Source organism: Anolis carolinensis, chromosome 4 (assembly GCF_035594765.1).
Source record: "Anolis carolinensis isolate JA03-04 chromosome 4, rAnoCar3.1.pri, whole genome shotgun sequence".
NCBI lineage: Eukaryota > Metazoa > Chordata > Lepidosauria > Squamata > Dactyloidae > Anolis > Anolis carolinensis.
In genome coordinates this window covers 155,166,243-155,192,622 of record NC_085844.1, presented here as the reverse complement: position 1 = coordinate 155,192,622, position 26,380 = coordinate 155,166,243, and the positions used below count along the sequence as shown (strand labels likewise).

The following is a 26,380-nucleotide window of genomic DNA, read 5'->3' as shown; positions in this document are numbered from 1 at the left end:
GTCAGATAGAAAGAAACAGCCTCCCTGGTAAGACCTTTTCTAAAAGCCCTAGCACATGAGTTTTGCAATCTTCCAAACCGGCCAGCTTTCCTGGTTTGGGGACTTTGATAAACACCAGCTTTTTGGGTCAAGAACCAAATTCCAGTTTTCAATAAGATGTCCTTTGCCATAGATCATTTGTTTACAGTTTTGCCCTTTTGTCATTGGTAATATGGATCCGTCAGCTGTCTCTGTCTTTTCTGGGGACATATTGTCCTTCTCCCCCTTCCTGTTGATTTTCTGGTTAATCCAGTGGGTTCGTGTTGCCATGTTGTTGATCTTTTGGTACCCTGGATTTGTTGGTCTGGAGCTGTCTACTTTGCCTTGTCTAGTGGCGCTGTTTCTTAGCTTCGAGGTACTTTTTTTTTTACTTTTTCTCCTACCCATTGCAGTGGGGTTTGAGGGTGGGATGAGTGCAAATTATTTCTTTAGGCCTCCTTTGTAGTTCCTAGATTGTCTTGGCTGAGTACTTGTGGTTTTTTGTTTCGCCTCCTTTTTAGTATTTATACCTTTTGCCTTGTCCTTGTGTCTGTCTGTGTCTGTAGAGAACTTGGTTTTATCCACTTTGGTCGGTATTGTTTTTATGGCCCTGGGGCAAGGAGTAGCTGTACCCTGTCCGGTGGCGACTGAAGTGTTCGAAGCCATCAACGCCTTAAGAGCATCACTGTTACTCCAGCCTTCTAGCACCTCAACTTTAATTATTTTTGCCAAAGTGCTCAGGAGCCCTGTGCTTTCCTGTAGATATTTCTTGATTGTCTGCAGGTCATTTGAGAGAGCAGAAAGTTTTACTTCCAAAAAGGAGCAACCCTCTCCTCGCAGCTGTGAGACTAGGTGAAGCTGCTGCTGTATTAGATCCTCAGACGTGTAAGGAGTAAGATAGGCCTCTTTTCAAGAAGCGCGTTGTAACTACTCCTGGGTATGGAATTGTGCCTTTAATTTGTGTATCCGCAGCTCCAATGCTTTCTGGCTCGGCTTGTGCCTGATCCTTGGCTAGGCTTCTCACAGTTTCGAAGCTCATAGTATCGCTCTCCTTCTGTAGTAGCCCACTGATATTAGAAGGCCAGTTCCATAAATCATCTGCAGACATAAACATATTGGCTTCCCTTTCCTTTGGGGCCTCCTTAGTGTCTGCTAAGGGAACAATTTGAAACTTTTCCGTAGAGTAGAAGGGGAAATAATCAGTCATTTTTGCTTGGCTGTGGCTTTTCACCAGAACAGAAGTTGATACAAAGTTCTCTCTTTCCCCATCTACCTTGGCCAGCTGTGGCTTCTTAGCCGCAAGTGTTTGTATTGGGCTATGCAAAGGTAAGGCTTTCTCCCTGTAGTTATTCCTTGTATAAACCATTCTTTAAAAAAAAATTTTTTAAAAAATCTTAAAACGTTCTGAAAACAATGTTAAAAGTTAAAAGTTCAGTTTATCTGGGCTCTGGCACTCCTCCGCACTCCTCTGCCGGCTGTCGAAGCCAAGAATTATAATTTCATTGGAGCTCTGCTCTTCCCCATCTGGAGATTCTGGCTGTTTCTGTCCTAACAACTCAAAACAGCTCACCTTTACCTTTACCTTTACCTTTATTTACGGTAGTATATCAGTGTGAGACAGTTACAATTTCTCCACTTTAGTAATACCGTATTTCTTCCATTCTAAGACACCATCAATTGTAAGGCACACACAAATTGCAGTACCACCAACAGGGGAAAGGGTATATTTATATAGCCCTTGTGATTCTAAGGCCCCATCTACACTGCCATATAAAATCCAGATTATTTGCTTTGAACTGGATTATATAGCAGTGTAAACTCATATAATCCAGTGCAAAGCAGATAATGAATTATCTGATTTGATAATCTGGATTATATGGAAGTGTAGAAGAGGCCTAAATTGCACCAGTTATTAGGCATGTCTGTATGGGGAAAAGTGTGTCTAAGAATGGAAGAAATGTAGTATTAAAAGTGTCATGCTTTCCCACACTCCTACAATACATGTGGCCTACAAATTTCATAGATATGACCGAGCTACATATAATGCATATCTGAGGTAATCTTATTCCATTATCTAGACCAGAGCTTTCCAAATATTTCATGTTAGTGACACACTTTTTAGGCATGCATCATTTCACAACACAGTAATTCAGTTTTATTAGCAAACCGGAGGTTAAGCCAACCCCTTAAAAGATATATGGGCCCACATGTAAATTGTAATGACCGTATACATGGGGACACAATATATCTCATGCAAACCTTCCATTCATACAGTATTTTTAATGTGATTTCTAATATAATAACGGACATTAATGTGACGCACTGCAGCCAACACACTAAGACGTCATGACACACAGTTGGAAAAGCCTTGATCTGGACAAATGCTGAAGAAGAGTGCAGAATTAATGTAGTTTGACACCACTTGAACTGCCCTGCATCAATACCATGGAATCGTGGGAGTTGTAGTTTTACAATTTCTTTAACCTCTGCTAGCGGATGCTGAGGCCTCACCAAACTCCCATAATTGAATACCATCGAGTCAAACTGTGTTAATTATATAACCTAGGTGTATAGTCCTAGAAGATTAAGTGCAGAATTAATGCCGTTTGAAACTACTTGAACTGTGTTGTCGAAGGCTTTCATGGCCGGAATCACTGGGTTGTTGTGCATTTTCCAGGCTGTATGGCCATGTTCCAAAAGCATTTTCTCCTGACGTTTCGCCCACATCAATGGCAGACATCCTCAGAAATTGTGAGGTATATTGGAAAACTAAGCATATATCTGTGGAAGGTCCAGGGTGGGAGAAAGAACTCTTGTCTGTTGGAGGCCAGTGTGAATGTTGTAATTATTAATCACCTTGATTAGCATTAATGGCCTTACAAGCTTCATTCCTGCCTGGGGGAATCAGAACAGTAAATAAAGAACACTCTGAAAACAGGAATGCAGACATGAATATTGCTTATGTTTTATTCTTTTGTATTGTATATTGGCATCGAATTCTGCCAGTTTTGTAAGCCGCCCTGAGTCCCGTCGGGTGAGAAGGGCGGAATAGAAATGATGAAATGAATAAATAAATAAATAAATAAATAAATCAGAGGCAGCTAACAGCTCAGAACAAAGGATTCCCCCTGGCAGGAATGAAGCTGGCATGGCCATTAATGCTAATCAAGGTGATTAATTACAACATTCACACTGGCCTCCAACAGACAAGAGTTCTTTCTCCCATCCTGGACTTTACACAGATATATAAACCTCCCTTCCTTAAGTTTTCTTGTTCTTGTTCTGGTTTTAAATTTTGTTTTATTATGCTATTGTTACTATTTTAGTATTTTACTATATTTCTGTGTATAATTGTTTTTATCTTGACGTATTTTATCTGCTGATGATGTGTATTATGTATTAATTGTATTTCGGTTTGTTGTAATTATCTGGGCTTGGCCCCATGATAGCCACCCCAAGATGGAGGCAGGGTACAAAAAATAGTTATTATTATTTATTGACACAAAGACATAGTATGACACAGCAAACGAGATATATATGCTGGATTTTGTATCACAAAATCACAAGTCGAACACTTCCCAAGTGTTTAGGACTGTGTGATGTAGTAGTAGTAGTAGTAGTAGTAGTAGTAGTTATTATTATTATTATTCCAATATACCTCACAACCTGTGGATGCCCGCCATAGATGTGGGCGAAATGTTAAGAGAGAATGCTTCTGGACAGTGGTCATACAGCCCGGAAAATGCACAACTACCCATTACTTGAACTGCCCAGGATCATTACTATGGAAGTGTAGGAGTTGTAGATTTATTGTGGGAGTTGAAGTCCAAACACCTGGAGGGGCAAAGTTTGCCCATGCCTGGTATAGATGAACCCTAGGTATATATTCCTAGAAGCCTTTTTGGAGAAATTCTCAGGCTGGGAACCTGAGGCAGGACAGGGGCCTCTCTCTCTCGCCCTTCCCATGTGGCCCACTGTGAAGACAGCAGGCCTAGGAGGGGCCTAGTGAGGCCTGCAAGGCCTGAGGCTCCCCACACTCCTCCCAGTAGGAGGGCGAGCAGGGGCTGCAGAGCCTGCAAGGCCTACCCATGCCCCGGTCCCCCACGGCCGGCCTCCCCTCAGCAGCATAGAGATTGGGGGCAAACCACAGGCCAGATTCAGCATCAGCCTCATGGAGATAGAAAGCAAGGCCGGCCACAAGTCTGCCTACGGCCGCTCCAAAGAACCCAGCAGAGGAAGCCAAGGGAGGTGGAGGTTTTATCTTCATTTTCCTAAGAGATATTCTTAAGGAATGGTGACAGGTGTATTTGTGACAGGAGCAAGTGCCTGAACTGTGTTGATGGAACAAAGTCTGTTGTGAAACACTGATTAAACGTAACTGAGGGTGTCTTTTTGTACATGTTACCCCTCTACGGCACCATTTCTGCCCAAGACACAGCCTGGCTCAAGCAAAGATGGAGCAGAAATGGTGGGACCTTTTCATGGCCTTGCTGCTGCTCCTTGACGTGAAGGGGAGCCTTGTAAAGCTCCACAACGGTGGATATGAAGATGTCGTGATTGGAATACACCCTAAAATAGCGGAAAATGCCAAAATCATTAACAGCATAAAGGTAATTTCACTACATTTTGTTGATGTCTTGACTTGTAGCAGAGTAGCCACTGGTGACTTTGGGCCCTTCCACACAGCTGAATAAAATCCAACATGTTCTGCTTTGAATGGGAATAGATGGCAGTGTGGGCTCAGATAACCCAGTTCAAAGCAGATATTGTGGGATTTTCTGCCTTGATATTCTGGATTATGTGGTTGTGTGGAAGGGCCCTTTAGCTAACTGGAACCACAAGGTGAGGGGGCAATAATAATAATAATAGGGTTGTTGTATGTCTTTCGGGCTGTGTGGCCATGTTCCAGAAGCATTCTCTCCTGACGTTTCGCCCACATCTATGGCAGGCATCCTCAGAGGTTGTGAGGTACCTCACAACCTCTGAGGATGCCTGCCATAGATGTGGGCGAAACGTCAGGAGAGAATGCTTCTGGAACATGGCCACACAGCCCGAAAGACATACAACAACCCTGTGATCCCGGCCATGAAAGCCTTCGACAACACAATAATAATAATCATCATCATCGTCACAAGTTCAGTCACCAAAGATATGTGTTTTGGGCTGTTACTGTAAATCCTCTCACTGGGCCCTTCCACACAGTCCTACATCCCAGAATATCAAGGCAGAAAATCCCACCACATCTGCTTTGAACTGTGTTATCTGAGTCCACACTCAGATAATGTGGGATTTTCTGCCTTGATATTCTGGGATACAGGGCTGTGTGGAAGGGCCCACAGTCACCTAAAGCCATAAGTAGGGCCTGCAACACAAAGCTGTAGCAAAATAATATTCTGTGTACTCTTTTGTCAGCCAGCCATGTCCCAAGGCAATTTATTCCATTTCTCTTGCCACACATTCTTGCCAATTCTTCGCTGTCCTTCTCTCATTTTCTACAAGTTGTTGACTGACCTTTGGCCACTGAGCATGAGGATTTTGAGGATGGGTGTAGGCGTGGTAACAGAGGCCCCATCTATACTGACCATTTAATGCAGTTTGAACAAACCCTCCACAAAAGAGAGCCCTTAATGCACGCGGGTGCTCTGTGATTTGTGGCACCACCATCGAGGACTGAAACTAGTTTCAGGATTTCCTATGTAATCATTTGCAAAGTGACACTGCTTTCTTCAATATGGGTTTGAAACTGCATTAAATGGTTAGTATAGATGGGGTGGTAGCTCAACTCTCAGAAATGGTTTCTTCCCACCAATTTTCTTGATATCAGGAGCAGCTTTGTGTAATTTTTTGTGTTGTCAAAGTTATAAGGGATCTACTAGAAGGATGAGATGCAAAGATGTGACTCACTCTACAACCCCCCCCCCCCCCCCGTCTGTTCTTGTTAGGATATGTTGGAAGAGGCTTCGTCTTATCTCTTCCGTGCTTCACAACGGAGGTTTTATTTCAGGACTGTAAAAATTGTAATACCTCTAACATGGGCATCCAAACCTGAATATAAACGGGCATCCAGAGAATCTTATGTGAATGTAAGTGGAAATCCTTTCAAATCTATGCGCAATGTTTGCCCCATTATTGTTGTCCCTATATTAAAGAATGGCAGAATAAAATAAGAATTCTAGATAGAATTATAATATTTTGATTGCAGGGGGACTTTCTTTATAATAAGTATGGAGAGAATTGTTTTGTGAACAATATAATGTTCTTATGGATAACTTCCAGGTTTACACAGGGGCCATATGCCTCTATAGATCAGTTACTAAGGTAAAATGGGGAACAGTGGAGAGGTACTGGTGGCTTTCAAATTGTATTTACAGTTGTCCAAAAAGTATCTTGGAAACAAGAAGTTTATATACTACTAGTTTTGCTTTGACTAGTTTTAAATGATGATAGATCTGAGGTCATCTACTTGTTCTTTTTGTTTTTTTCCCCTTTTTGCGTTTTTACTCTATATTTATTTTTTGATTCATTTTTGACTTTTCATGTAACTTTAGCATTTAAATTAATTTATTTCCAACAGCATATACAATTAACCATTTTGAGAATAGTACCTAAGTCAGGAAAGTACATTGTATTTTTTTTAAAAAAAGAAAAGAGAAATTGTTGATGTCTTAATACAGCTTATACATAAAATCATTAAGAATGTTAACATTTTACATAGTTGATAATCTAAAATAACAATAAGCATAATAATTAAATGCTTCTTATCTAGTTTAGAACTTTCCCCGCTTAAGACATATTATGCTTATAATTCTGTTACTTTCTTCCATCTACTTAAGTATATTTTGTTTTATTCCTCCCTTCCCTTATCCCTTACACTTTTCTTGTGCCACTTCCACCTGGACCAACTTCTTTAAATCCAAAATGTAATTGTTTCTGTTTCAGGTTTACTCCCCTTTTTTCAGTGAATATAAACTCAATAAATTTACCCCATATGTTGGAGCCCCCGGTGGCACAATGGGTTAAACCCTTGTGCTGGCAGGACTGCTGACTGAGAGGTTGGCGGTTCGGATCCAAGGAGCAGGGTCAGCTCCCATCTGTCAGCTCCAGCTTCCCATACGGGAACATGAAAGAAGCCTCCCACAGGATGGTAAAATCTCAAAAAAAAAATCCACGTGTCCCCTGGGCAATGTCCTTGCAGACAGCCATTTTTCTCACACCAGAAGTGACTTACCGTTTCTCAAGTCGCCCCTGACACAAAACAAACCCATACGTTTTAAAAATCAGCTTGTTTCCATATTCCCTTTTAAACTTTAATTCACGAGTCAGTTTATCATTTATGTAACTTTTTAAAGCTTTTTAATAAAGTTTTTTTTTTAAAAAAAGAAAGAAAACAAGATGTTGATGTATTTACTCTTAACCTGATTTTGTAAGACTTGTCTTATATTCAAACATTATGATTCTTATTTGGATATAAGCTGATCACATTATTCTAAATGAATATTCATAGTTATCATTGTCTTCATCCTCCTCATCTTTGGCATCTGCTACTTATACATCTTTTTGTGATAGTGTTCACTAAAACGGGTCCTATTTTGTTTTAGGCTGATATCATAGTGGCAGAACCTTTTGTGAAATATGGAGATGGGCCTTATACTTCGCAGTATCAAGGGTGTGGCAAAAAGGGACGCTACATTCATTTCACCTCTAACTTCCTGACAAATGACTCTTTGGTCAACATCTATGGGTCACGAGGTAGTATCTCTTAATTCAAGCTCAAATGCTGGCCTATAGTCAAGGTTTCAAAAAAAAAATTCACAGAATTAGGAAAGCCATGAAAACACAATTTCATCTTACATTCTGTCCTTTCTCTAAAGGATACTAAATGTAGCATAAACTATCAATATTCCATAATTTGATTCTTCAATACATTTGCAAGTGGTAAATAATCATCATCATCATCATCATCATCATCATCATCATCATCTTCAAGCCAAGTGGATTTACCTTGTTTGCCAGGATACCTTATCATATGTCTTCAAACTATGTAAAAGACAATGATTTGGCCACACCTATCATTGCACACATGAGGTGCCAGGACTAAGGTGTTTCAGCATGATATTGATAGACAGAATTGTGTCTTACAACGCTTCCACTCCAGCTGAAAGTTGGATGGGCATGCTGCCTATCAGATGACACAGAGGAGCTTCCTGTTGAAACCCCTCCTCCAACTGAAGTGGAAGCGTCATTGGACACTTCACTTTCAACATGGGAGGCTTCCCTTGTTCTGGCTCCAATGGAGCTCAGTTGGAACCAGCATGGGGCCTCTCCACAATTGACAACACTTTCCCCTTGTGATGGGGAAAGCATCGCTTGAGGGGGAGCTGTGTGTGCGGAGACAGATTTGGCCCTCTGCTCTGTCTATCCTTCTGGATGCCAGGCAAAGCGGGATGGCCTGATTAATATGATGAGGTCACTACTGTGATAAAAACAGAATGTGTCCATGTAGTTTTCTGCCTTTTCCATGGCACATCTTAATCTAAAGTCATCAAACACTTCCCTTTGCTTTCCTTGACTATATGTTGGTTAGAATCCTGTTGGACCGCTATACTAGTATGAAAATAGTTGTGCAATCAGTTACATATGTGTGGTCTCTAGTGAATCCAAACTTGTTGCAAGCACATTTAACAACTCTTTTTCACACTTTTGACTAGCTTGGGAGAAGGAGCTAATTGACCATTGTTCAATAATGCACACTTTGAAGTTCCAATGTTTTCTTCATCCGGTAAAATATGTTTAAAATCATATAAACTTGTCTCACTCCCCGCATTCTCACAAAAGGGAAGAGGCTTCTGCCTACATTGAGATTCTTCCCTGCATTGAGATACTTTTTGTTTATTTTTTGTCACCATGCAAACTGGAAATGATGGGAATTGCAACCCAAAAGTTCTTGTGGCTCTAAGGCTGGGGAAAGGTTAAATGACATTTTAAAGTCAGACATCATCTCCACAAGTCTTGTACGGTAATACCATGACAAACAAGTTTAATTTGTTCTGTGACCAAGTTCGTAACTCAGTTTCCTTGTATGTCCAATTAGATTTCCTCATTAAATTGAACTGAAATGCTATTAATCCATTTCATTCCTCCCCCCAAACCACACCAATTTTTTTTGTTACCTCCCTTCCTCTTTCTGCTCATCAGTGGTTGATGAAGGGGATGCTTGTGCTGCCTCTGCCTCGCACACATGCTCCTGCCCCCATCCCTAGCCTCCACTTTTGCTTGAGGGAGTCACCCAAAGCGTCCCCTCTCTTCCTCCTCTTCCTCCTTTCTGGCCCCATTTGACTTATGAACAGTTGTTTATTATACTAACCTTAGGCCATGACATCAAACAATATACCATTTTTAAAGGTACAGTATACACTTTCCAATATAAACATTAAAACTTATTCTAAAAACTAGCTCTTCCAAATTACAGTAGCAGTGACAATCCCTGTAGGCATGATAACAATAACAAAATCTGATTTGTATTATCCCAAATTGTTTCCATTTCCATTTTTAGCCTCCACTGTGGACTTTACAAATTTAGCTCAGATTTTTTTGGGCTGGAACTGCAAATGTGGCAACCTTTAATGTTATATTTTTTGGAATAATCTGCCAACAGGTCACAGATAATTGCTGACTGTTACCATGCTGCCCTTTCTTAGAAGGGCTCCCAAGAGATTGTTTCTGGGGTCATTATACAAAGGGCAATGTAATAGATAATATATTAAATCTTCTCTTTGCCCAACCCACAAATGCAAGCGGGATCCCTCTATATTTCACCTTTAGCCAGCCTGATGGCATTGTCTGGAAGCGCAGGGCTGTAAATGCTTTCCTGAGGACTACAAACGTCAAGTCTTAAAGATATTGTTGGCTATATTGGGCATTCTTTATTAGGAAATACCAAGTAGTGAAATCCTGCGGTTTACTAGCCAGCACGTTGTCAGATGCATCCATCTCAAAGATTTTATCTTTAATTGCCTCCTTGTCCAACTGCAATATGTTTGTTGTTGATCCATCAAAATATTGATGGCACAGGGTCAACAAATATTGAGCCCAGCCTCCCCACTTATATTGCTCCATCAAGCATTGCTTTGTTATGCTCTCATCCTCCATTTCCAAGTCTCCTCCCATATGAGATATTGAGCTTATGTATTCTGGCCTTAAGTGAGGAAAATCCAATTCAAGTCTTAACAAGGCAGATGGTGTCCCAAAGGGAAGCGCTAAAAGAGCTCTTACAAACTTATTTTGGTTACACTCAACCTGCTTTGTGTTACCCTGTCCCCATATTTCCGCACCGTATAACAATTGTGGTAAAATTTTAGCAGTAAAAATCTTAATTGTGGGACATACCAGAGAACCCCTCTTTGTTTTCCCAATGGCTAGGATTGATTTTACTGATCTCCAAGCAGATATTCGACTTAATCCCATTGCCCATCACCACTGCTCTGTGACACTACCAGAAAGGGGCGGGGGCGGGAGAGAGACACCCCTCAGCACACAGAGAGTATGCGTCTCACTCCCTTACAATGAACACCCGGCCCGTCCAATCTGAGCATCTGTCACGAAAAGGATGATGCCCTTGGCCAATGCCATTGTGGCTTGCATTATAGGCCTTCCAAAGGGTGGTTACATCATGAGGAGGTGGAGAAAAAAATGAAGGGAAGGGAAGAGAGAAAAAAGAGTGGCAGGAGGGTTTAAGAGGGACTTGTGGTAGGGGAGATGGTGGAGGAGGAGAGGGCTCCAAAAAGGGATATCTAGCTCATAACTTGGATCTCTGTTTGTATCCTGAAGCAAAAAGTGAGATGAGCGACTGCTCATATCTCAAAACAACTCGTAAGTTGGGTTGCTCATAAGTCAAGGTATCACAGTAAATTCAAACCCCACTATCCTGCCTAAACAGAGCAAACTGCAGCCTTAGAGATATTACTGTATCACAACCCCCATCCACCCTAGTCTTCATGTCTAATGATACAGGAGTTGTAATCCAGCATCTGGAGGGTCACATAAAAGGACAAGGAGGGCCAAATTTGGACTGTGGGACTTCAGTTTGACACATGCACCCTACATTATTTCCCTAATATCTTGGTCCTGAGAAAGAAGCCAGCCCAGCTTAGAAAGCTTCCAAGTACATTATGGTTGGGCAATAAAGGTATCACTTATTGTGGATTTTTATATTTATTTTTTTTGTTTCATTTTACTTCATGGTCAACATGGCTACCCCTGATTATATTGCCCAATTGGTCTAAAACTATTTAGCTGCTTTCGAACGGCTAGGTTGGCAGAAGCTGGAGCTAACAGCAGGCGCTCACTTCTCTCCTGGGATTTGTGTACATTTGTGTACATTTGCATTATTCTAGTTTAAAGGATTTTGACTGTTACCTTGAAACATATCTGTCTCTTGAATAATGGAAATATAGGTTAGCTTTCCAATATTGTCTTAGAGCACATATGTTAAAGTAAAAGGAGGCATCTGACATGGCTATTTAGTTTCTGGTCGAAATTAATTTCCAATCTTATTTAGATCTTTGGAGGGAGGTTGCAGGGGAATATGTAACAGAAATAACACTGCTCTACTTAGATTTGTTTTTATTGGCTTTTCACAGGCAGAATCTTTGTTCATGAATGGGCTCATCTCAGATGGGGTGTCTTTGAAGAATACAGTTATGATGCACCTTTTTATTCTAGTGGAATAAACAAGATTGAAGCAACAAGGTACCATATAAGAATTAGCCATATTAGTCCCTTGTAGTATTAAAAAGAAGGAAAGAATGGAGAGAAAAGAAATGTGGGAGCAGCTTTAACAGTAACTGATTTTTAATTTTTGTAAGAGCATTTGTGAATATGAATCCACTTTCCTTGTTAAAGGGCTGCAACCCTGTTCAAAGGCCCTCTGAGGTTGAGGGAGCGTGACTTGCCCAGTGGATCTCCATGGCCAAGCATGGACACAACCACTGACCTCCAGAGTCACAGTTTAATGCTTAAACCACAACACCACACTGGTTTTTCTAAAAATGGTACCAAGTCTAAAACATATTGGTAGAAAAGATGAAACTATTAATGTGTTGGATTTTCAGAATTAGAATGGAAACTAAAATCAGTATACTGTATGTATAATAATTCACATTACATGCAAAATACAATAATTATAGCAGTTCCAACTTGCTTTGCTTCTAAGAGGTGCTGCAACGGAATGTAAATGGTTATGTTAGAGCAGTGGTCCCCAAACGAAGGCCCGGGGGCCACATGCGGCCCATCGAAGCCATTTATCCGGCCCCCATGGTGGCGGTTCCCTCCTCCTCCACCTTTCCCACCTCCTCCCTCGCCTGGTGCGTGCCTTACAAAGCTTTGCTTGTTTATAATGGTATTATAATTATTATTTAATTGATTATTAATTATTAAGGGGTTCTTTTCTAGTGCTTTTGGTACACAAAGGCAGAAGGGGATTGGACTAAATGGCCCAAGGGGTCTCATCCAACCCTCTTTATTATTATTATTATTATTATTGACAGAAGGACACAGTATAACACAGCAAACGAGATATATATGCTGGATTTCGTATCACAAAATCACAAGTTGAACACTTCCCAAGCAGTTAGGACTGTGTGATTTATTATTATTATTATTATTATTATTATTATTATTATTATTATTATTATTTTATGACACAGCAAACAAGATAGATATGCTGGATTTCATATCACAAAATCACAAGTCGAACACTTCCTAAGTGTCTAGGACTGTGTGATGTATTTTTGGATGATGCGCGCAGATCCCAGCAGGGTGGCCTTTTGCAGCTGGCAGATCGTAATTTTGTCAATGTCTACTGTTTCCAAATGCCAGCTGAGATCTTTTGGAACGGCATCTAATGTGCCCATCACCACCCGGACGACCTGCACTGGTTTCTGCCAGAGTCTTTGAAGTTCAAAGCATTGAACTTTGAAGCACTGTATATTTCTGCCGCTTCTGTGGCTGTTCATTTGGGTTTTGATAATTCCGTAGCCCACTTGTCGATGGATGTCCAGAATCAGCAGCATCCACCGCGGTCCTTTTTATCCTGGGCGACGACCGAGCCACTATAGACTTTGTTTTGGTTTGATTCTCCATAATGCTAATGGGTTAGGTGCTCTTTGTTCCATTCCTCCGCTGAGGCCTCTCTGGCTTGGTTGGACCTGCCGGTAGTTACACTACCGCCAGCACAGCCCTCAGCATCCTCGGAATGGTTAAGCCCCCCCACCACGTCAAGGTGGCACCTGCGGGGGGGATTATTATTATTATTATTATTAACATTGAAGCTTTATTTGTTCCCGTTTTGTTTTTTACTTCAAAATAAGATATGTGCAGTGTGCATGGGAATTTGTTCATAGTTTTTTTAAAAAACTATAGTCCAGCCCTCCAACAGTCTGAGGAACCACAAACTGGCCCCCTGTTTAAAAAGTTTGGGGACCCCTGTGTTAGCGTTTAATCAGTTAGTCCACAGGGTGCTCAGTGTAACATTCCGTTTTTGAACAAAAAATGATTTGCGATGGGTAAAAGTATGAGTTTATTACAAATGTCATTAATGCAGCAAAGATCTTTGTGAACAACTCTTTCAAATATATTTAGACTGAGGATTAATCATTTTCATACACAATTTGATTAACAGTTCTGGGGCTTCCTCCTACAGAACATTAACTTTCACCTACGATTTTTGTGTTACATCTTTACAATTATATTATCAGTATTTTTGTCAAAAGCAACATAATACTATTTATGCCAGAAAGTCATCATCTCTTGACTTTTTAACAAGCTATCATACATACTCATGTATAAATCTAGAAATTTAGTCAAAAAGCCTGGGCCAACTTATCTATGGGTCACTGTGAATACTGTACCTCCACTCTTACAGAAAAAAGGAACTATCCTCTTCTCTGAATAGAATGGCAAAAGGCAAGAAATTAGTTCACCTGGGAGGATCTAAAAGAAGTACAGCCCCCCTCTACTCTCTCTACAAGCCTTTTGGGCTAGTTTTAAAGGATGGCTCTTTAGGCAGGCCTTTGACCTGTTGTAATCTATGGCCAGATTCGAAGATCTGGCCATAAAGATCTGGTATAAATAAAACTATATTATTATTATTACTATTATTATTACTATATAATCCAATTCAAAGCAGATAATGTGGATTATCTGTTTTGATAATCTGGGTTATATGGCAGTGTAGAAAGGGCCTTAGTTCATCCTGGGGGGATCTAAAAGAAGTACAGCCCCCTCTATTTCTCCATCATGAAGCCACTCCTGGCCTTTTTGAATGACTGTGCAGGGAAATAGTAGCAGCTGCCAGGGACCGCTGGACCCCGGAGGCAACATTGATGTTTTCTCTTCTCCACTCTTGACCTATCCACGTGTCATTTCAAAACCCATAATTTTGATCTCCAAACATGCCCTCAACTTATATATGACTGTATACAGTAACTGTATTTTTTAATATTCTTCAGATGCTCAGCTAGTATCACTGGCCAATATAGATTCGCAACTACTGGAGGCAGAACCAGAAGATGCAGAATTGAACGCCACACTGAGCTTTATGAGCCTGGATGCCTGTTTATTCCCTATAAAAAGCAAACTTCACTGGCATCGATAATGTTCATGCAAAGTCTGTCCTCAGTAAGTATGACTATTGTTTGTGGGGTTACTATAGGAATTAATTTGTTTAATGTCTGTCTTCAAAAATAGAAAATATTGTTCAACTTGTTGCCAAATAGAAACTTGTTTCATTGTTTCAGGTGACTAAAGCATGAAATTGTGCAGCTAATGCAAATTTGGAAGCAGAGCTTTCTAGACGTTTTTATTAATATTAATATTAATTTCTCTTGTTGTTCTTTCTAGATTTCCCCATTCCTTCTTGTGCCATTCTCTTTCTTTTTGAAGTAGTTTTTTGGTGGGATTTCAGAAATTTAGGTAAACTGGAACAGATTTTTTTCATTATATTTTTATATGACCATAGACATAGCATATTTCAAATTAAAAGTCCACAGAGTCTCTGTAGCTTGTTTGTGAGGCACAGATTTTCCATATTTGTACTATTATTTTATAAAATAGGGACAATTTTTTAAACTAGGAATTCCTAATGAGGCCGCAATCATGTCCTACTCTTATTGCCTATTTAGGTTTCTCAGTTTTGTGACAAAAGTAATCATAACCTTATGGCACCAAACATGCAGAACAAAATGTGCAGCTACAAAAGCACATGGGAAGTGATTTCAGGCTCCGCCGATTTTGCTAGTTCACGTCCATTAGGTGCTCCTCCTCCTGACCCCATAATTCATTTGATGAAAACGCGGGAGAGAATTGTGTGTCTAGTACTCGATGCTTCTGCACAGATGGGAAAGGTAAGTTTGTCTCCTATTGTTTGAGTCTTCTGCTTCTGTATCTGATTGGATATGCTGTTCTGGATACAGTAATAGATATGTACAAAAGAATTGTTCTAGGCAATAGTCACTAATCCACTCAGATTATCCTAAATTTTAAAGCTATTCAAGGTGCTAAATGTCCCAAACATGTGCTAAATGTTATTTCCCAAATGTAGCACTGTCACCATGGTAATGTTTAGATATATCAGCCACCATCTACACCTAGTTCTAAGCATATCAACCCAGTGCATGTGTGCATGTGCCTTCAAATCACCCCTTGCATTACAGTGACCCCATGAAGTTCATAGAGTTTCTTCGGTAAAGAATACTCAGAGGTGACTTTTTTATTTCCTTCCTCTTAATGTGCCTCTGATACCAAATGGGTACAATAGATAATCTAGCTCTTTGGTAATAAACAGCTAGAGTATTTGCAATCCTCATTTATGAGTAAAAGGCAAACTGTCTTATTGTCAGAAGTTTTGTTGGGCAAGAGGAAATAAGAGCCCCTAAGATGAGGTAGGAACATATGCCCATGGACTATTTATTTATTTATTATTCAAACTTATATGCCGCCACTCCCCTAGGGCTCGGGGCAGCTTACAAGAACAGGCTAAAATCTAACAATTTAAAAACATCTTAAAAACATCTTAAAAACATCTTAAAAACATCAATAACAGAAATCAAAAGCCTGCCAAAACAGGTGTAGGCCCCCTTCCCTCTATTTTAGTTGCTCCAGATCTCACCACCATTATAGGATTTGCCACTAGAATTCAGGGGCAACACAGGATAATAATATTTCATTGAAAGTGCCTTTTGATGTTTAAGAACCAGATCAAAAGTGCTTCCCTGAGTTACAAACATCCGACTTATATCCGACTCATAGTTAAGAATGGGGGTTAGACAACAGGAAGTGAAAGAAATCTACCCCTTGAAAGGGAAATTCACTTCTGAAAGAGTTATCATGGAGAAGAGATGTCTCCACTGAAGCATTATTACCAATCCTTGTTTTCACAACAAGCCAATTCTTTTCAATATCCAGTTGTCATAGGGACAGAAAGTGAGGTGAAATCTTTTGAACAGGGTGCAGATAGCAAAACAAACACCACAGGGGTATTAACCCTTCCCTATCCAAAGCTCTCTATATAGATGTAGATGTAGATGTAGATGTAGATATGAGTGAAGAGGGGCCAGCCAGAAAGACACAGCTCAGTCATGTCTTGTCCACCAGCAGTTGGGATCGGACTGATGGAAGGACAAGTGGCTATAACAGGCATGGGCAAACTTCGGCCCTCCAGGTATTTTGGACTTCAACTCCAACAATTCCTAACACCTGGCAGGCTGTTAGGAATTGTGGCAGTTGAAGTCCAAAATGCCTGGAGGGCCGAAGTTTGCCCATGCCTGGGCTATAAGGTTGCAAGGGCTAGAAACCCAAACAACACTGCTACAAAACTTCTAAAATACTAAAGTCAAAATATTATACGAATTTAAACTATTCGGCCAGAAATTGAAAAGAATAGCACAAGATGATATATTTTGACAAATAGTAGATTTGCGTGAAGCACAAAAGAGGGAATCGACGACAAATCGGGAAGGAATAAAAGAATATATATATATATATATATATATATATATATATATATAATTAGACTTAAAAATGGACCTGTTCCAACTTACATACAAATTCAACTTAAGAACAAACTTACAGAATCTATCTTGTTCATAACTTGGGGACTGCCTGTAGGTCTGATATTAACAATTAAAACACTGATCTTTAAAGAATGGAGAAAAGAGGGCTTTGCAACATTGATAGATCCTTTAATGGATGTCTTTTAAAAGTTAAAACGAAGGGCCCTTCCACATTGCCCCTATATCCCAGGATCTGATTCCAGATTATCTGTTTATCCCAGGTCATCTGACAGTCAGGACTCATATATTCCAGTTTAAAGCAGATAATCTGGGATCAGATCCTGGGATAAAGAGCAGGATGAAAGGCCCTAAATTATAGAGCAGATGCCCCACTCTACTGTCATAGGAGCAACCAACAGCCACTACTTTGAAAGTGTACACTGCAAAGGAGGAAGGCAGCATGTTGGGAAGTAGCCTCATATCTCTGTGTGTGTGTCTCAGGTTGAAGTGTAGCAACTAGCAAAGACTAATGACTCAATTATGATGATACAGAAGCCACCAGCTACATTCTTAAATGTGGCTGATGAGGACAACAGACAAGAGAGAATGTAATGAGCAAAGCAATGGACACATAGATACTATATTGGAAAAGTGTTCAACATGTTTTTGACACAAATTGCAACATAGGTTAAATTATGTAGAATATACATACTGGTTATGGAGTTGTCTAAATTTGATTAATTTCCTTTTATGCACCCCCACCACCCATGCAGGACAATCGCCTTAGTCGGCTGATTCGAGCTGCAAAACTATTTCTTCTCCAGATTATTGAAGAAGGATCCTGGGTTGGAATTGTAACATTCAATAGCAAAGCAAATATCCAGGCTGGGTTGCAAAAGGTTTTCAGTGACAAAGAACGTGAAAGTCTTACAAGCCATCTTCCAACCACAGCTTCTGGAGATAGTGACATATGTGAAGGAGTGACTACAGCATTTCAGGTGAAGGAGGACATTTTTCAAAAGCATTGCGTACATCCCACCTTACTGCAAAGGAATTTTTGCAAGCTCCATATACGTTTCACCTCTGCCAAATAGGTGAACCCAAGGGAGAGCACTCAAGGGAATTTTAAAGCCTGGCAATTGCATCCTAATCTATGAAGGTTGACTGAAAGAGCCATAGAATGCCCCTGTGAGTTTCCAGCAGTAGTGATTCTCTCACTTGTAGTATGTTGATGAAGGGCAATTGTGCACAACATGTGGCCCGGGGGCTGAATTGGATGCAGCCCGCAGAGGCTTTTAGCCTCAGCCTTAGAGAGGGAGGTCACATGCAGCACAAATGCAGAGTAGCAATCGGAACCAACCATTTCCTCCTCCAAGTATTTTACTTTTACTTATTTCCTTTCTGTATGTACCAAAGTTGCCAAACTAACCTGTGACAAAGGGAGTACCACCAATAGATCTAGTGAGGATGGAAACAATGGCCTGGGAAGATTGTTGGACTCAGTTTGGCGTAATGGAGAATGGAGATGAAATGTTAAGGGATATTAAACTTTTAGTTAGGTAGGTTGGATTCTTGGGCCCCAGGTTATATTTGATTTTAACATTGCATTGGTTGGTTTAGAGAGAGAAGGGGGCAGTTCTTCCTTTCATCGGTCTTCCTTTCTCTTTGCCTCTGTTGTCTCCTCATCTGGTGGCAAAACTGCCAACTCTGCACTGTGCTCTTGTGAGGGCTTGTGAGAAACATGACTTTCCTTTTTTTCTTTGCTTATGGGTTACTTCTGTTATCTCATCCTCCCCCAGCAGGAAAAACCATCAACTTTGTACTGTTTATTTCACTCTCTTATGAGGGAGAAATGTAGCTTCACCATGAAGCTGTTGTGAGGTTTTCATAGAGAAATGAGTGAAATGGACAGAGGCAACCCAGGGGCAAAGAGAAAGTAAGAACAGTGGAGGCAAATGAAGAGCCACTTCTTTTTCTCAGAAAAGGATTGCAACTCACCACTACGTTGAGGGGAGGTGGGGAAATTGAGACTAATCCATTTTGCTGCTTGTTCTGAGGTAAAGTCACCCTCCTGCAAACCCCAAGTAAAGTACTAAAAACCTATCTGTGGCCCGAAGAAGTTTAGCCTATTTAATTTCGGCCCCTTATTACTGCCATTTTGTGCAAGCCTGGTCAAGGGAATGTGCCCCGTTTTATGTCCACTCATGTAGACAGGAGACGGCAGGAATCTGCTATTGCAGTTGTAGCAGTTGTAGTAGAAGAACAACTAGAATCATAGAATCATAGAATAATAGAGTTGGAAGAGACCTCATGGGCCATTCAGTCCAACCCCCTCCCAAGAAGCAGGAAATCGCATTCAAAGCACCCCTGATAGATGGCCATCCAACCTCTGCTTAAAAGCCTCCGAGGAAGGAGCCTCCACCACAGTCCGGGGCAGAGAGTTCCGCTGCCGAACAGCTCTCACAGTGAGGAAGTTCTTCCTGATGGAATCTCCTTTCCTTTAGTTTGAAGCCATTGTTCCGCGTCCTAGTCCTAGTTTGAATGCGATTTCCTGCTTCTTGGCAGGGGGTTGGACTGGATGGCCCATGAGGTCTCTTCCAACTCTACTATTCTATGATTCTGTGATTCTGCAGGGCAGCAGAAAACAAGCTTGCTCCCTCCTCCCTATGACTTCACCTCACATATTTGTACATGGCTATCATGTCTCCTCTTAGCCTTCTCTTCTGCAGGCTAAACATGCCCAGTTATTTAAGCTGCTCCTCATAGGGCTTGTTCTCTAGACCCTTGATCATTTTAGTTGCCCTCTTCTGGACACATTCCAGCTTGTCAACATCTCCCTTCAATTGCAGTGCCCAGAATTGGACACAGTATTCCAGGTGTGGTCTGACCAAGGCAAAATAGAGGGGTAGCATGACTTCCCTAGATCTAGACACTACACTCCTATTGATGCAGGCCAAAATCCCATTGGCTTTTTTAGCTGCCGCATCACATTGTTGGCTCATGTTTAACTTGTTGTCCACGAGGACTCCAACTAGGGAGAAAGGGCTGGGAAATCAATTTTGTGAAGAGTTATTTAGAAGGCTTTCCTGATCCATAATATGGAGAAATGCTCCATGTCGTTAATTTAACAAAACTGGCATTCCATCATATTCAGCTATCTCATCAAACATTACATCTGTTACAAGTAGCACATTCGTTAATCCTTATTTCATGCGCAAACCACATCATGCAATACATTGTTGAAATGTTTTTTCTAACACTTGAGTTTCAACTGGCTTCCTACATTTTTTCCATTGCTGCTAAAAGTCTAAGTCTTTTTTTCCATCTAGGTATTTTCGCGAAAATTAACAAGTACAGAAGGCTGTGAAATTGTACTTTTGACAAATGGTGAAGGTTTGGACCTTAGCCCTTGTCTTTCTAAGATTCAAAGCCAAGAGATTATCATTCATACCATTGCTTTTGGGTCAAAGGCTTCAAATGAACTAGAAAAGCTGGCAGATATGACAGGTGAATGAGCAAGCCAAGTATCAAAGGCTTATTCTACTGTGCTCTATAATGCCAGCTGGGTAGGTTGCTACCCAGCCATTGTTTCAATGTACTTCACAATGTCCTTGTCCACACATGGAACAATTCCTATCAATCATGATGAAAAATGGGATGTCCAGTTGCTGAAGGAAAATACAGATGTGCATCAGATTCTGGGCACAAAAAAGTATGGAAACACTTTTGGTACAGATTGAGACAAGTGATTCACATCAGTATCACAAATTAAGGACCAGACTACCTGAAAAACATTTTTTCTGAAATTTTTCTGTCTGCATTTTAGGATCTTTTAAGTGAAAGCTTTCTTTTGATACCACCAACATTATAGGCATGTCTGGTATAATCTTAAGAGAAAATAATCTCTGTGGCTATTCCATAACTTTGGAATTTTTTGCTGCAAGAAGTTGGGTTGCCCCGTTCTCTACTCACTGTCTAATGGCAAGGGAAGACCTTTCTGATTTCTCAGGCCTTTGTATGTTCAGTTTGGAGCAGAAGGTCTTTTTATTGGGGTATGCTGTATTTTTTATCATTTCAACAGTCTTTTTACGTAAACTGTTTAAAATGAATGTTTTTCCATGCAATTCTCCTCCCCTGTATTTGGTAGAATCTTCTGTTCTAACTCATTGTGAAAGCCACTGTGAATCTCAGATTGAGAGAAAGGCAGGGTGCAAATTAAATAAATAAAATAGCTGAATAAATGACATTAGATTTCTTCACGTCAGTGTCCCCGCTTCCAGCCTGAATTGGGACTGTGGTGATCCTTGTTGTTGCTATAAAATAATTTTACACCAATCTGTCTTCTGCATTATTAAAGCAGTGTTATTTATTACCTTAAGAACCTTAATGGCCTTCTTATTTGGGGTTCTACATCCTTTGAGATCTCTGCTGTAAAAATGGACAGATGCTGCCACTGAGAGTTTGAATCTGGACTCCTGAGAAACAATATCTTTAAGCGTACTGGGAAGAGGAGCCTTACCACCATATATTTCCTATATTTGTTTTGAGTCCAGATTTTTAATACAGAAGTACATCCTTTTTAAAATCAAGCACCTTTTCTTCAAATTACACATCCTTGCTTTGGATGTTTCCATGCTTTCCACTGACTTGGGAGTCTGTGGCTTTGCATGAGGACTTGCAGAGTTCCTCCAGCTCATATATTATGTCCTTGGATGGACCAACATATGGGAAGAGTGTGCTCTGTGTGATTTCTGATAATACTGCATGTCCTTTTCAGTTTATCACAATTCAAGATACAGATGGGAAATGAAGTGATATTTTGTGTCTGTGTGTTGGGATAGAGAGAGAATGAAAGGAGGGTGTTGGGCGGGGGGCTCAGTATGTACATGATGCTTTACTAAGAACAGTTAGGTCTGGCCTTTATTCACAATCTAAAATACGCATGGAGGAAAATTAGCATTGGGAACAGACACGAGAGATAAGAACCATTGATGTGGACATTAGACTGCTGGAGAATAGGGCAGTTATGCTTGTATAAGTTATTTTTGTCTCACTACTACAAAACATATCTTTTATTCCAGTTTGCAACCTGTTCTCATTTATTCTTCCAATCCTATTTCAGGAGGTAAGACATTTTATGCCACAGATAGTTTGGATTCCAATGGCCTCATAGATGCTTTCGGTGGGATTTCATCTGGAAGTGGAGATGCCAGTCAACAATCTATTCAGGTCTGAATTTCAAAGATTTGAAATTAAGTAGGGGTTTGTTGGTAGCTGTAGTGATAAATGGCAGCATGTTTACAATTGTTATGTAGTGAGCAAACATTAAACCATAGCTGTTCCTTCCAGAAGCCATGGGGGTATGTGACTAACATAATAACAATAATAATAATAATTCCATAGTCCAGTTTTTGCTACCATTGCTTGTTAAGAGATGAGCTACACATTTTCATGCATACATTTGTGACCGTATGCTATTCCTAAAAGTTATGTCTTTTATGTCATTACATGACCTAAATAATGCATCAGTTTGGAAGTCTTGCCTGTTTTAATTTTTGCATATTACTGTTATCATGTGTAGTGCTTGCAGTAAATTAATATGTAAATAGCATGTACCTTTGAAACATTCTGCTCAGTTCCTTGTTTAATATTTTGTATATTTGCTGAAATTTGAGTCTTAAGTTGTTAGTTTATATGTCTATTAGTTTTATTCAATTATATATATCTGTGGAAGGTCCAGGGTGGGAGAAAAAAACTCTTGCCTGTTGGAGGCAAGTGTGAATGTTGCAATTAATCATCTTGATTAGCATTGAAAAGCTTTGCAGCACCTGGATCTTCCACAGATATATAAACCTCCTTTGCCTAGTTTCCAATATACCTCACAACCTCTTAAAATGCCTGCCATAGATGTGGGTGAAAGACCAGGAGAGAATGCTTCTGGAACATGGCCATATAGCCCAGAAAACTCGCAGCAACCCAGTGATTCTGGCCATGAAAGCCTTCAACAACGCATTATTATTATTATTATTATTATTATTATTATTATTATTATTATCTCTACCTTTTGCTTTGAAAATTCCAAATTCCAGATGAGAATAATGTATAAACACAGAAACTATAGTGAAGGTAAAAGTAAAGGTTTCCCCCTGACATAAAGTCCAGTCGTGTCCGACTTTGGGAGTTGGTGCTCATCTCCATTTCTAAGCCGAAGAGTGGCATTGTCCATAGACGCCTCCAAGGTCATGTGGCCGGCATGACTGCATGGAATGCTGTTACCTTCCCGTCGGAGCAGTATTTATTTATTTATTTATTTATTTTATATACTGCTCTTCTCCCCCAGGGGGACTCAGTACCTATTGATCTACTCATATTTGCATGTTTTGAACTACTAGGTTGGTAGAAGCTGGAGCTAACAGATTCGAACTGCCAACATTATGGTCAGCAAGTTCAGCAGCTCAGCGGTTTAATCTGTTGTGCCATCAGGGGCTCCACACATGATGATACAGAAACTATAGCAATACAGAAAAATATTACTTAAATCAGCTTAGAAGTAATGATATTGGAATACATTTGCAACAGTTCTTAGATATTGGATGTGGCTGCTCAACAGCTTACCTATGTTTAGCTTTAAGGCAGTGGCAGCCAATGTCTCCTATGTCAGTTTGAGCAATGAACCCATTCCATCTTTTAAGGAATTGTCCAGGGTGCTGAATCTGTTTGTAACTAAGGGCACTTCCATACTAGACCCTGGAGGGGGTCTATATGCCATCCTGGTAAACTATTAGATTTTTTTGGAAATTTCCATTCCATTATAATTGGGGTTATTAATGAACCATCCACTATTAACTTTATCTTATATTTGTTCCATATATCTCATACATTACTCCATATTGGGTTATCAATTTCCCTAATTTCTTTCCTTGTAAACTCTTTTAAAGATATTCCAGATTTCTTCCTCTACTTTCTTTGTATTAGTTTTATCCTCCTTATTTATTATTCCTTCTATAACCAATCTCAGTCTATTTGCTATATGATTTAAGTTTGATCATTGTTGGACAAATGGAATTTGCACAGCACAAGACAAATCTCATGGCTGCCATATCAGCATTTATGTATGTTTGAACATGGTGGGATATGTTCCAAATACCTTTCTGCAGAGCACAATCCAGAACAACTGGACCAGGCATAATCCCTTCTCCTTGCTTCAGGTCCACAAACCTGGAAACCTGGGAAAACCACATAAAGCATGTCTTTATCAATGAGCAAAGCTGTAAAAAAAAGAGGGGGAGGGGACAAAAAGCCAACTGTTGCATGCCTCAGGCTGGATATCAACCTATTTGTTTCAATACAACCGTACGTGCAAATAGGGTCCACTGAGCCAATGTCCTGATCACACACACACGAGGGGGTATCAGTGTGCACACTTTTCCACTATATTAAAACACTTTTCTCCCTCCCCCCACCCCCAACAGCTTGAAAGTAAGGCAGAAAAAATTGCTTCCATGAACTTGCTGCAAGGTGTTGTTACTATTGATAAAACTGTGGGAAAGGACACTTTATTTCTGATTGCATGGAGTTCAAGCACAAGTACACCAGAAATTTCCCTGATAGACCCCAAAGGAAAAAAGTACTTAAATAAAGACTTCCTAATTGAAAATTCCAACATCCGAACAGCTAGGCTGAAGATTTCTGGAACTGCAAAGGTAAAAATAGGGTTTTCTTTCCATTTTATTCCAATTATATTGAATGAACATTTATATACTGTATATGTATATTTAATTTAATATTCAGTAATTAAAATGACTATATATAAGGGATATTAAATTAAGTATACATATGTCTTGCAAAGCTTCTGGTATTACAGCTTTGCTAGCTGTAGATAAAACGCCGTGACAGATTGTATAAATGGGAGATAACTACTTCCAAAAGTTTTGCATGCAAGATTTCATATTTCGACACTTTGATTTGCAGACAGGAAACTGGCCTTATTCATTTAAGAATACTGACTCAGCAGATCAAGTCATTTCGCTAACGGTCACCACCCGAGCAGCATCTGCCACTGTTCCTCCAGTAACTGTGAAGACCTACATTAGTAACAGTAACAACAGTTTTCCTAATCCAATGATCATTTATGCAGAAGTCAGCCAAGGATTTTTGCCAGTTATTGGAGCCAAAGTCATTGCCACAGTTGAATCCACATCTGGTAAACCTGTAGAGTTAGCACTATATGATGAGGGTGCAGGTAAATTTATTTTCAAGTGCTGCTACTACTGTTGCTGCTGCTTTACTATTTTTCAATGGTTTTTCTTTTTCAGAAATCACTCCTAATGATTATTTGTTCTTTATTTCCCTGAAAACAGGAGAAGATACCATGATGTGAACATATCATACATCTGATATGATTTTTTAAAACTGACCATCAGTAAGATGTTTATTGTAGACCAGCTTAGGTACCCAGCGATGTCTGGGTTAGGTATTTTAAAATGATAAATATTAGAATTGGTCATTGTTTGGTTGTGGATTTTATGAGTGGTCCCATTAGAAATACATATGGCTCTCCAGATATAGAATATACACCAGTGATGTTGGTTGGACTACTGCTTCCATCACCCAGGGTCAATTCCCCCCACCCTAAAAAAAACAAACCCACCAGTATTTTAAAATGATGATTATGAGTATGGATGCCAGGTTTGGTCCAGATCCATCTTTGGGAAGTTCATAATGCTCTCTGGATGTGGATGAATTACAATTCTCATCATTCAGGGTTAAGCCCCCCCTCCCAAACCCTACCAGTATTTAAGGTCGGTCATGGTGGGCATGTGTGCTAAGTTTGGTCCAGTTCCATTGTTGGTGGTAGTCCCAAGGCTCTCTGGATGTGGGATGAATTATAACTCCCAAACTCCTGTAGTATTTTTTTATTGATCATGGGAGGTCTGCGTGTCAAGTTCCATTGTTGGCAGGAGTCACAGGACTCTCTGGATATAGGAGCCACTCTGAAAAATACATACATAGTTACATACATAAATATGTAGATATTTTTACTTTAAAATGTACATAGATAATTATTAATTCTCAATATTTTATGTATTAAGGTGCTGATATTATAAAGCATGACGGGATCTATTCAAGGTATTTCATAGCTTTCAGTGACAATGGCAGATACAGCATCAAAGTGAGTGTTCACGGGTATGATAAAACTTCTAGAAGGATCCATAGGCAAAATCAAGCTATGTATGTATCGGGTTATGTAGATAGTACTGGTAAGTAACCAAATTCTGGGAAAACTGTAAAGCATGATCGTAATGGCGATAGAA

At 40.0% G+C, this 26,380-nt stretch overlaps 1 protein-coding gene across 3 annotated transcripts in view; it reads left to right on the top strand.

Moving 5' to 3' along the window:
* Positions 1-292: 292 nt before the first annotated feature.
* Positions 293-26,380, top strand: part of LOC100557557 (calcium-activated chloride channel regulator 1) — a 33,671-nt gene continuing 7,583 nt past the window's right edge. The window contains exons 1-13 of one of the 3 annotated variants that reach the window (XM_062978052.1): positions 293-1,344; positions 4,451-4,628; positions 5,961-6,101; positions 7,617-7,767; positions 11,658-11,766; positions 14,526-14,694; positions 15,198-15,419; positions 17,840-18,064; positions 20,396-20,573; positions 22,189-22,295; positions 24,539-24,769; positions 25,038-25,269; positions 26,159-26,326. In XM_062978052.1, the coding sequence (XP_062834122.1) occupies positions 1,337-1,344; positions 4,451-4,628; positions 5,961-6,101; positions 7,617-7,767; positions 11,658-11,766; positions 14,526-14,694; positions 15,198-15,419; positions 17,840-18,064; positions 20,396-20,573; positions 22,189-22,295; positions 24,539-24,769; positions 25,038-25,269; positions 26,159-26,326 (2,119 nt within the window). In that variant the 5' untranslated portion in view covers positions 293-1,336. Of the gene's footprint in view, positions 1,345-4,450; positions 4,629-5,960; positions 6,102-7,616; positions 7,768-11,657; positions 11,767-14,525; positions 14,695-15,197; positions 15,420-17,839; positions 18,065-20,395; positions 20,574-22,188; positions 22,296-24,538; positions 24,770-25,037; positions 25,309-26,158; positions 26,327-26,380 lie in introns of all 3 variants that reach the window. The other 2 variants (XM_062978053.1, XM_008109295.3) reach the window with 2 other exon arrangements.